The sequence below is a fragment of the Desarmillaria tabescens genome (assembly GCF_030435595.1).
Source record: "Desarmillaria tabescens strain CCBAS 213 chromosome Unknown EV420scaffold_68, whole genome shotgun sequence".
NCBI classification, from domain to species: Eukaryota; Fungi; Basidiomycota; class Agaricomycetes; order Agaricales; family Physalacriaceae; genus Desarmillaria; species Desarmillaria tabescens.
In genome coordinates, this window is record NW_026848367.1 from 137973 (window position 1) to 149914 (window position 11942).

The 11942-nt window shown below is 46.4% G+C and overlaps 2 protein-coding genes across 2 annotated transcripts; both read right to left on the bottom strand.

Annotated features, from left to right (window-relative positions):
• Positions 1-6259: 6259 nt before the first annotated feature.
• EV420DRAFT_1649966 (uncharacterized protein) lies at positions 6260-7815 on the bottom strand (the record flags this gene model as incomplete). Its single annotated transcript, XM_060478384.1, has 5 exons — positions 6260-6582; positions 6648-6849; positions 6906-7235; positions 7297-7608; positions 7669-7815. The coding sequence occupies 5 exons, from the start codon at positions 7813-7815 to the stop codon at positions 6260-6262; spliced, it is 1314 nt and encodes a 437-aa protein (XP_060324070.1).
• Positions 7816-8509: 694 nt separating this feature from the next.
• EV420DRAFT_1649967 (uncharacterized protein) lies at positions 8510-10297 on the bottom strand (the record flags this gene model as incomplete). The annotated part of the gene is made up of 9 exons (XM_060478385.1): positions 8510-8608; positions 8670-8964; positions 9024-9214; positions 9275-9358; positions 9418-9623; positions 9690-9915; positions 9969-10013; positions 10066-10080; positions 10145-10297. The coding sequence occupies 9 exons, from the start codon at positions 10295-10297 to the stop codon at positions 8510-8512; spliced, it is 1314 nt and encodes a 437-aa protein (XP_060324071.1).
• Between the last annotated feature and the right edge of the window lie 1645 nt (positions 10298-11942).

Genomic DNA, 11942 nt, shown 5'->3' on the forward strand with positions numbered 1-11942 from the left:
GAAGTCAAACAGCAGGTAGCAAGCCTTTTAGACCGTCTTGATCTCAATGAGAAACAGAGTGATGCATGCCAGAAGCAACTGTTAGAAGCCTTTCAACAGTCAAAGAACACTGGTATGCAGCAATCTAGATCTCGCAATAGTGAAGGTAGTACAGCCTCTGCAAATGATGTATGTTGGTATGATCGTAAACTAGGGCATTATGCTAAGGATTGCGAGCAGACTAAGAAACATGTCGCGGAGGGATTACTCAAGATAGTCAACGATAAGATAGTTATGGGAGACGGGAACCCGGTACCTAGGGAACCCATGCAGAAAGCACCTTTTGAAGCGAGTAATAGATTACTTTGCCAAGAAGAAAAGTGGTCAATTGTTCTTCGAGGGCATAGATAGCGCAGCAGGGGTTTATCAACTCTCTGCGCCTCTCAGCAGTGAAGTTAATTCGGTCTATGCCAACCGTGTTGCGGATCCCCAGGGATGACATTATCAATAAACTTCGAAGAGACGTTCAGCAACTGCAACAGAATAGTAATCTAGCTCCACCCCAAGTACGACAAACTGTTAACCCAAGTAGTAGTTCAAATAACTTTGATACGAACGCATTTATAAATCAAATGCGGGTTCTCATGAACCAGTTTTCAAGTTCGAACGGTTCCGCTCAACAGCAGCCCGCCGAGAACAGCCAATTCGTGTCAACGCGGACTGGTGCTGGCAACAGCCAGCCGGATTTCTAGATGGTCCGATGAAGGCAAGGAGAAATAACAAGTCGAAGCCTACGACTGTTTCTCTAGAAAAGCCGGAGGACCGTTTTAAAAATAAAGGCAAGCAAAAAGAACAGACTATTACTAAGAAACAAGTCGTCGAAGACCATGGGTTGAGTGATGATGAAGTCGAGATTATAGAAAAGTCAGGGAGAGATACGAGCAAGGAAACTTCCAAGCCCGTCTCAAAACCTAAGACAAGAGTGACAGTAGAAGAGGCCTCGGACGACGAGGAAGGAACTTATCAGCGAGATCTTCCCTACCGGAACGTGAAAGCCGTAAGTTTCAAGCCCTTGCCAGTCGATAGTCGTCCGAGAACTGAAGATATATCCAAGAAAGTCCGAGATCCACTAGAAAACGACAGGATTCCTGCATATAAAAACATACTACCCATCCATAAAGACGGTAGGGCACAGGAAGTCGCGTCAAGGGTTTTGGAAGCACCAATTTCAATCGATGCAAAAGAATTGTTAGATTTGTCGCCTGCAGTAAGAAAAGAACTTGCGAAATTAATGGCCAAGAAACGTATCGCGACTAAACCAGTAGTGCAAAGTGCATATGGTGTGGGGGAGGATCATCTAGATTCAGCCCCGCTACCATTTAGTTCAGAAAACCTAAATCTCGACGACGAAGAATGGGTCAAGGCCCTGAAATTCGACGCGATCGAGGTTAGCGAACTGCCACCTGCGCAACTGACGATCTCGCAGTTCACTGCTGGAATAATCCCTGCAGGATCTTTAATTGTTGGCGACCCATACTTGCAATACCTAGATACTTTGGAACCTGGGGAAACTCCGAGACCAGTAATTGTCGGAGGGGCGTCTACTAGTTTAAGAGCAATCTTCCCTTTGATTAACGGAACAGGACACGAAGAATGCGTGGTTGACGGTGGTTCCCAAATAGTGTCAATGGCCGAGCACATCGCGACGAGCCTAGGCATTGGTTGGGACCCAGATATTACCATTCATATGCAGAGTGCAAATGGTTCGCTCGCGAAGACTTTAGGTCTCGCAAAGAACGTCCCATTCTTATTCCAAGACGTAGTGGTCTATCTACAAGTCCATGTAATCGATAGTCCTGCATACAAAGTACTTCTAGGAAGACCGTTCGATGTTGTGACTGAAAGTCTTATAAAGAATAATTCTGACGGAGGTCAGGTCATCACTATCACTGATCCTAACACTGGTCGACGATGCACTATTCCTACTTTCACGAGAGGAACGACGTTTAGAATGACTAGACCTGTTGAGGCCAAGGGTTTTCGCAGCTCGAAGATCTGATAGACGATCAGGGAGAGCTAGCGGTACAACTCGTCAGGAACAGTGATGGAAGCGTAGAAATTGAAGCCTATATCAGCCCTGAAGGAAAAGCTAGCTTCTCGAAAGAGGGATTACGAGATGCGTTCCTCATGGCCGCCGTCGAGAACAATGAAGATATAAGAAAAGATACAGCCGCGGCGGACTTATTACACTCTTATTTTCAAGGGAAAGTCGTGCCACCTGAATCAAGTATGTTCTGTTGCGTACGCCCGCAACGCGAAGAAGAAATACAAGACCTAGATAATCTAGAGGTGCCCATTTATAATGTATGACGTACTAATTGGTCGCGCCCGACTCCGGAGACTAAAGACAAATACAAAAAGACGACTTTAGTACCAGGATTAGAACATCTAGGCGAAAGAATGAATAACAATGGCTACAAGCCAGTCTCGGTCTTAGCCACTAAGAAATATAAACCAGTTGCCTTGAAAGTTAAGCCTCTTCTCGGTGACTTACCTGATAAATTCAGGATCGTAAGGGAAATAAAAGGAGATCCGCTCGCGGATATGCCAGTATTAAATCCTCACCCTCCTGATTTTAAACCCACTGGACGTTATACACATGAACGGAAACTAAAAATCGATGAGAACCATCCAATAGGATTTCTATGGCCCGAAGAGCGAAAGCTAGTACACCACTTTATGTGTCTTCAAGAACAGGGTTTCGCCTGGGAAGACACTGAGGCAGGACATTTCCGAGAGGACTTCTTCCCGCCTATAGACATTCCTGTGGTACCTCATACGCCTTGGGTTTTGAAGAATATACCCATACCACCTGGAATCTACGACGAGGTGTGTCGAATCATCAAGTCAAAGATTGACTCGGGCGTCTATGAGCCCTCGAATTCATCCTATCGGTCTAGATGGTTTTGTGTGATAAAGAAAGACGGTAAAAGCCTGAGACTAGTACATAGTCTGGAACCCTTGAACGCAGTAACAATCGCGCACTCTGGAGTTCCCCCTGCAACGGATGAGTTATCAGAACATTTCGCTGGAAGAGCCTGTGGAGGTTGTCTAGATTTATATGTCGGATACGACGAACGCGATATAGCAGTCAGTTCCCGCGATTATACAACATTCCAAACGCCTTTTGGGTCGATGCGTCTGGTAAAACTACCAATGGGTTGGACAAATTCCGTGCCTATCTTTCATGAAGATGTAACGCATATACTCCGAGAAGAGATTCCCCATATAACTCGACCTTATATTGATGATGTGCCGGTACATGGACCTGAAACCAGGTACGAAACTGAGGACGGATCATATGAGACTATACCTGAGAACCCTGGAATTCGACGTTTCGTGTGGGAACACATGCAGAACATGAATCGAGTAGTTCAAAGGATGAAATACTGCGGAGGTACCTTCTCGGGGCCTAAGTCGTTTATTTGCGTCGACAAGATGACGGTCGTGGGACACCTATGTACGTATGAAGGACGAAAAATCAGTACGGATAGAGCAGGAGTCATCGAACGTTGGGGACCGTGTAAACACATCTCGGACGTGCGAGGTTTCCTAGGTACTTGTGGAGTCTGCAGAATGTATATCAAGGATTATGCTAAGAAAGCAGAACCACTCGTAAAGCTAACTAGACTGAATACACCGTTCGTATGGGAGCAGGATCAACAAAACGCTATGAACACCTTGAAAAAGGCCGTTCTAGATAGCCCTGCTCTGCGACCTCTAAAACTAGATGGAAAAGGTGAAATCGGGATATCTATAGATACATCCTGGAAAGCAGTCAGCTTTATAATCTATCAAATTGACGAAGAGGATCCTACCAAGCGACATTACACGCGATTTGGATCTATAACTGCTAAATGAACGAGAAGCTCGGTTCTCGCAACCTAAGAGAGAACTCTACGGCCTACTCCGCGCCCTGAAAGCGTGTCAGTACTGGTTAATTGGGGTACGCAACTTAGTAGTCGAGACAGACGCACAGTATATTAAAGGGATGTTGAATAACCCTGGGATGGGACCGAATGCGACCATAAATAGATGGATCGAGGACATTCTAATGTTTCATTTCACTCTTAGACATGTCCAAGGCGCGACATTTCCGGCTGATGGGTTATCTCGACGAGATCCACAGCCTGGAGATGAAGAGTACCCTGATCTCGGAGGAATGGACCTCGAGGATCATGGCCCCTTGAAATTCGAAGTAGCACCAGGAACTTCAACGGTTCCCAAAGATCTCGAAGATTTTAAGCATGAAATAGATACTAGAGGAGGATATTTACTCGCGACTAATATCACAGATCTCGAGAAAGAACTAGGAGAAGCTAGAAGACAAGAACAAGACTATAGAGACCTGTATTTAGCTCAAGAAGTTAGGAACAAAAATATATGCCAATTCATGAACAATACTCCTCTCATTCCTGACCTCGAAGACAGATTCGATCAAGAAAGCTCTATCGAATACCCAGAGGATCATAGAATGAGTAATGGGAAAGCGCAAGACAAGCGTCTACCCTTGGTACGGACTTGGTTGAAGAACCCTAGATTCCATCCGGAGGACTTTAATGAGAAGCAGTACACCAATTTTAAACAGTACTGTCGTAACTTCTTCCTGGATAAGGAAGGCAGGCTCTATAGACGCAATATAGAAGGCTTTCATCGACTTGTCGTCGATAAAGAACACCGTATGTATATGATGAAAGCTAGTCACGACTCGCTAGGTCATAGAGGGTTCTTCGCGACAAAGTCACTCCTAGAACAGAGATTTTGGTGGCCGGAGTTAGATCGAGATGTGAGCTGGTATGTCAAGACGTGTCATATGTGCCAAGTCCATCAGAAAACCATGCTAAGAATCCCTCCTACTCGCACCACAACTCCGTCTCTGTTTCAGAAAGTACATTGTGATACCATGATTATGCCAATTCCTTCAAACAAGTGCCGGTATATTGTTCATGTCTGAGATTCTCCTTCGTCGTGGCCTGAAGGTAGAGCACTACCTCTAGAAAATGCGAAGACCATCGCGGCGTGGTTCTTTGAAGATATCGTATGCCGCTGGGGGTGTCCTGACGAGATTGTAACAGATAACGGAGGTCCTTGGGTCACTGTATTGCAATGGCTCGAAGATAAATACGGTATTACTGGAATAAAGATCTCGCCTTACAACTCCCAAGCTAATGGCAAAATCGAGAGGCCACATTGGGATATTCGTCAAGCCTTGTATAAAGCTACAGATGGGAATCCTAAGAAATGGTTTTATTTCTTCCCTCATGTATTATGGGCGGATCGCATCACTATCAGAAAAGGTACAGGCTGTTCGCCTTACTTCATGGTTTTGGGAGCGCATCCCATCTTGCCACTAGATATAGTCGAAGCTACCTGGTTGGTAAAACCGCCTAGTGGAATCTTAAAAACAGAAGAGCTCATTGGTTTAAGGGTGCAGGCCCTGGCAAAACATATCCAACATGTACAGGACATGCGAGAACGTGTTAGCCAAACCAAACTAGAAAATGTTCTTCGATACGAGAGAAACCATAAGGCTACCATTGTCGATTATGACTTTAAACCAGGTCGTCTGGTTCTAATAAGAAATACACGTGTAGAAGACAGTTTGAATAATAAACTGGACGCTAGATATCTAGGGCCAATGATTGTAATACGAAGAACTAAAGGGGGCTCGTATCTCCTCTCCGAGATGGATGGATCTTTAGTTGGGGGCAAGATCGCGCAATTTAGAGTGATTCCCTACAATGCGAGATATAGAATCGATCTTCCTGAGAATATTCACGACTTAATAGACGTTAGCCCTGAGACACTAGGAGACTTGGTTAACGACGAGGAGTCTGAAGAAACGGAGTATGAATATCGCGACTTAAAACAGCGCAAGGAGTTATACGGTATTGACCATGTCAAGTTATCATTAGACAACGCCGAGCCGTCAGATACTGACTCAGAAGATAAGGAATACTCTGAGTTTAGAAACTCCGACGAGGAAAGCGATCTCGAAGACGAGCTTCCCCTCCCAAGTCGACTTAGAAGTTCGGGTCTGGCTTGAGAAACAACATAACTCCCTTATAATTGAACAGACTTGTAACGACAGAATATGCTAAGTAGATCAAACGGGATACTAAGCAAGTTGGTATAAGCCTTGAGAAGCGATAAACTAGGATAAAGAACTGTATAAGGATATAAAAGAATGACTAGAAGTTAGTTACTTAAAGGGGACCATCTACTCAGAGCGATATCCTGTGGCAGTCGTTGAGAGACAGTCAGAGACGTCGTTGTCAGTACAATGCTCACAAGCATCGTCCTTGGCAGCGGCCCGCCTCTCGAGTGCCTTGATAACTTGGCCATGGTGATTGACGACAAATTGACAATACTGAATTAGATACTCGATGCGATGGACGGTCGCGATAATGTCGTTGCGAAGGTCTGCCTCCCGCGAACGAAGAACAGTCTCGCTGGGATTGACAGAGCCTCCCTCGGCGATCAGTTTAGCGGCGATTGCCAGAGTTTCTTGAGTACTCTCGTTGTTGAGAGCTAACTCGGCCGCTAGGATTTACGAAAGTAAGTTTGGCACTTAGAAGTGTTAGAATATACAGTTAGAATATACACACCTGCCATTGAATACGCAGAATCATTAAAAGCAAAGTCATTGGAGGCCCTAGGACGCTTGCGAGCTTGAGTAGCAGCATCATGAGCAGCTGCCTTCGCTACGACAGCCTCTGCACGGCGGTAATCCTTGGAAGTTAAGTCCATACCGGGTACCTCAGCATAAGGAAGGAAAATTACCTCCGCACGCTTGGGTTGTTGATGTTTCTAACTCAAAACCATTAAATAAGAATAGGACTTCGAGACGAGGAGATGAAACTCACCGCGTCCTCTTTGACTTTGTTCTTCTTGAACTTAGGAAGCACCTTGCGCCCTTCGATGATGTTGCCCGAGCTGGGATCCTTGTTGACCATGATCTCGACCTCGTCGTCAATGGACATCTGCTGAAGGCGAGCAATGACTTCATCAGCAGTGCACGCGATGGCAGCTAGAAAAGAGATAGATACCGTATCAGTGTCCAGGATGGTGCAGGGAGTATCGGCATTACCCATCACAGTATCCTCCTCGATTGCAACTAGAGCAGGAGGTTCGTCATCTGAGGAGTCCTCAACGATGGCCTTCGACTTGGGCGGTTTCCTTCCCTTCTTAGCGGTCTAGAACATGAAAATTGATTGAATACTGGTGATCTCGACGATAGGTAGCAAGTCCACATACCGTGGCCTTGGCCTTCCCTTTCATAGATAAAGGTTTTGCTGATGAACCATCAGCTGCAGATGAAGCAGCAGCTTGCCCAGTAGCAGCGTTCGCCTTAGCCTTGGCTGCCAGTACAGGGTTAGACAGTTGAGCTCGACACTCATGATCTGCGTGAATTTGCCCAGTAAAAGCGCGAACGATATGATAATCTCCGAATGGTTGAGTGCCGAGGTGAGCCTTCTGAAGGCGCTCGAAGACTTGCTTGAGATGGAACAGCAAGTCCTCCAGCCCCTTGTTGCCGAAGACGTGGCCAGGAGACCATGTAATCTCGACCTATAATACCATTGAGGTCACTCCGAGATCGCATGCGAATGTATTAGAGAAAAGACTGACACCGAAACCAAACAGTTTCTTGCATTGCTCGAGCTGCTTGCCGACGTCGACACCGAGTTCGAAGAGCTGGTCGCAGAAACGCATGGCATTGTTGGCTTTGGCAACGAGAGCGGCGAGATCGACGGGAATTTCGGAGCTGGCGGACATGGTGAATGCGAGTAATAAGTGTGTAGACCAGAGTGTAAAGAGCGTGGAGTGTTCTAAGTCGTCGAGGCGAGTTGGAACGATTTCTACTTCAACGAGGACGTTGATTTTTATAGTATGGGGGAGGGGTTGACACGGAACTCCGAGATTAGAGAAATTTTTGTGGAATTCACATTCCTAGAAAATATATATGGAGCATACATGTGTTTAACTACCTAGCCATACAAATAAAGCCTCGAAGACTCCTAAAATACAGAAATAAGAGCCGGCTGAACTTAGAAGAGATCGAGCGATCACTTTTGATTTAACTTGGTAACTACCGAGATCAGGCGCGGAGTGTCCGGTGACTTAAAATAACCCAAGTCTAAAAATAAGGCAAACGGTAAATAGAACTAAGTCATCGAGGCAACCTAAGAAGGCACCTAGGGGTGGTTAAATTCTTAAAAAGATACCTTACACTCTTAGAAGATTGCACAGAAGAGGACAAGATGAAATATAATTATTCATTTAAAGGCCAAGGTGACCGGCTGGTTAGACATATATAATTCTGCCCGAAGGCGCACTGCACAGACAATGAATACAGAAAAGAAAAAGCCCAGAGGCACAAGAAAACCAGGCGGAACCCAAGAGAAAGACCAAGGCCTGAGTAGATCTCGACTGAGCAAGAAGGCTCGAGATACACGGATCGAGATCATACTCAGACCTCTGCAGTCCAAGTCTCCGTCGGCGTCCATTTCGCCACCACCCCCCTCTTCGCGACGAAGAGCTTCATCTCGCTTTGGGGAAGATGCATCGTCTGCCCAAAATAACAGAAGTCAGTAAAAGAAAGAAGAGAAGAAATGAGAACAGGATAAAACTAACAACTCAACTGAAAACAAAGAAGGACCAGTTTGGTCCTCATTCTCTGGAGTCATCGAGACTTCCACTTCTTGAGCAGAAAACCCGTCGAGGAGTCCGTTGACGGCTGATACGTCAGTAACAAGGGACTCCTCGGCCACGACACGACCTTCATACTCAACGGTGTCCCGGATAACGGCATCGATGTCCTTGCAAGTGTCGCAAAGAAGCTCGGACAGATGGCCAGCGGTCTCGCAGGCACTATCAAAGGCCTTGATCCAAGTACTCGGCCTGTCCCGAGGAGTCGGCGAAGATCTAGAGGTTGTGATAAGAAAAACAATCAGCGTAAATAAAGGAAATAGTGAAGGAGGTACTTACTGTCAGGCGTCCTCTCCGCGAATGGGTGTATCGAGACGCGTGCTTGGTACCGCTCTTGAGGACTAGCCTTGAACGAACAAACCACCTTCTTTCCCCTTTGACAGTTCCCACAAGGAACACCCCAGCCCATGAATTCACAGGGCTTAGACTGGCTGCCCACGGCACAAAGTGAGCAGGGAACCTTGGGCTAAGAAAACAGAAAAGACTATAAATGAAAAGAGTAACAAGAGATAGGAAACGGATTTACATCCATGGTCGCGGTAGCCAGCCAACGAACTTCATCAGCGTCTACTGGCCACATGGTGACCGGGTCGAAGGCAATATTTCGCAGCTGAAGAGGGTTCGTCAATAAAAACAACAACGGATAACCAAGAAAGACTTACAAGGCACCTGGGCGGCAGCTTGTCGACCGAGCTGTGCCATATGCTGTTTCGTCATCTTCCTCGGGAGCTCTGGGCTCTCGTCGCGAACATTTGAAGTCTCAACATGAGACTCCGCGGCGGCAATCGCAGCCTCGCGCTTCCTCTTCTCTCCACGAGTACAAATAACTTGTTCCTCGACTACACCAACAGGCAAGTCAACGGACGGAGGAACAGCTAGACAGGAAGATAAAAACAGAAGTTAACATTGAAAGAATGAAAGACAAAAAGAATATCATGCACCAGCAACAGAGTGACGATTGGGACCAGGTTTTGTATGCTTGGAAGGACTTCCCTGCGAAGCAGGGGGACGAAAAGGTTTCGCAATGACTACCGACTCCTCGTCAAGAGAGATACCGGCATCGTCATCATCATCCATATCCTCGGGCATGGAAGTTGGACCTGCCATCTGGCCTTTAGTGAACTTTTGTGGTTTCTTGATGGAAACCATGCCTTTCTTTGACTTGGGCTAAATCAAGGTCAGATCTAGGCGACATGGAAAGAACTTAGAAAAATAAGTACTTGCCTGAGTCTTGCTTTTGCCCTTTGAAGAGGAACCAGATGGGGCTGGAACCGTTTGAGACAATCACGGCATGAATTTTGGCACTGGCTCGTTGACAGAGAAACGGATGGCCTAGTCAGGGCGAGGAAATGAAAGTTAGTCATAAAAGAAGATAAAATGAAGAGAAGAAACGCACGTAGGGCACCTCATGAGGAGTCAACGACAACTCATCCCACCGCTCATCATACATCTCCTTGGAAATCTCGATGGCAACCAAAGAAAGCGTGTAGGCCAGGTTGAGGGCGATGTTAGCGACCGATTTCACAAACAAGATCAAACAACTAAGCATGACTCGCACTTCGGTCAGGCGCTTTGTGTTGTCCGCAGGTTTGCGTTAAGGGAGCTATCACTTAGTTGAGCGAGAGTGAGTTCAGACTAAGTTATTGGGTGAATAAACTTTAGTTCGAGACTGAGGTTTAAGACCTGCAGTCAAGCTACTTAAATACAGTTTGGGTCGTGCTAAATATACTACAAGTGTCTGCAACGGTGCATTAAACATACTAAACCCGCATGGTAGGATGCGATCAAGTCCGGAAAGTTAGCATAGCGGGATTACAAGAGAGTCGATAAGATAAGATAAAGCGTGAAATCGTAATATTACCCCCCTGTCAAGGCAGTCGTCCTGACTGTGATGTGACCTGGTTCTGGAAGGTGGGCTCCTACGAGAGAGGGTGCATTTGGTTTTACCAGGTATTCTTGAATTGCCTGTACCAATGGGTGGTCGGTTTCCGACTCGGTTACAGATTCGTGTTCGGACCAGGAATCTGATTCGTCTTCATTTTCCCACCATTCCGTGGGAGGGCGAGTAATGAATGAGACTTGTTCGAAGTCTTCAATCGCCTCCCTTGCATTGTCGAGTTCCCGTTCGTCTACCCAGGAATTTTCTTCTCTCGGATAACCTTTCCATTTGATGAGGTATTCTGTCTTTGTGTGTCATCTCCTCCCCTTGCCAACTGTTCGCTCTCTTCAGTCCACGATTTCTTCTACTTCATATTGCTCTTGACCATCTACGAGATCTGGAGGAGGTGCGATAGGCTGTATTTGGATTGGGAACTCTGGCGGATGATAAGGGGTAAGGAGGTATTCGTTGAAACGATCATGGATTTTCCAGGCGGGGGGAAGATGTAGTTTGTATGCAGAAGTGCCATGTTTGGATATTATTTCAAATGGTCCGACTCGTTTGTCGCCCAGCTTCTTCATTGGTCGAGGAAGGTGTAGGTTCGTGGAGTCCAACCATACCTTGTCTCCTGGTTGGTATTCCACTGCCGGTCGCTGATGTTTGTTGTATTGCCGCTTCATGGTTTCTGCCGCTTTTTCTAACGCTTTGGCGGTCTGCTCGTGGACCTTTTGTATATCCGCTACGAATTCTCTGGCCACTGGGTTGGTCCCTTCCTTTAACGTGAGTGGGGCGAGATGCGGTTTCTGTCCGTGGTTTATTTCAAACGGGGAGTAACCCGTCGCGGAGTGCTTTCGGTTGTTGTGTTGGAAAGCCGCGAGCGGTAGCCATTCGCTCCAATCATTTTGTTGATGATTGATAAAGATACGGAGGTACTTTTCGATCTCTTGATTGGCCCTCTCCGTTTGCCCATCAGTTTGTGGGTGATACGCTGTGGATGGATTGCCTTGAATATGCAGCATTTCATAAAGTTCTTTCATAAATTTGGACACGAATTGGGGTCCCCTGTCTGAGATTACCTTTTGAGGCATTCCATGTTTGGCCCAAACATGATCTCTAAGGATTTTGGCCCATCCCGCCGAGGTTAGTTCAGTGGAGCATGGTACGGGGATGACTTCCTTGGAGAATCAATCCACGATCATGAGAATAGCGTTGTACCCATTTGAGTCGGGTAGTTTGCTGATCATGTCTATGGTGATGTGCTCTCATGGTTGTGTGGGTACAGCGTGTGGATGTAGAGGCGCTCGTTTCCTTTGAG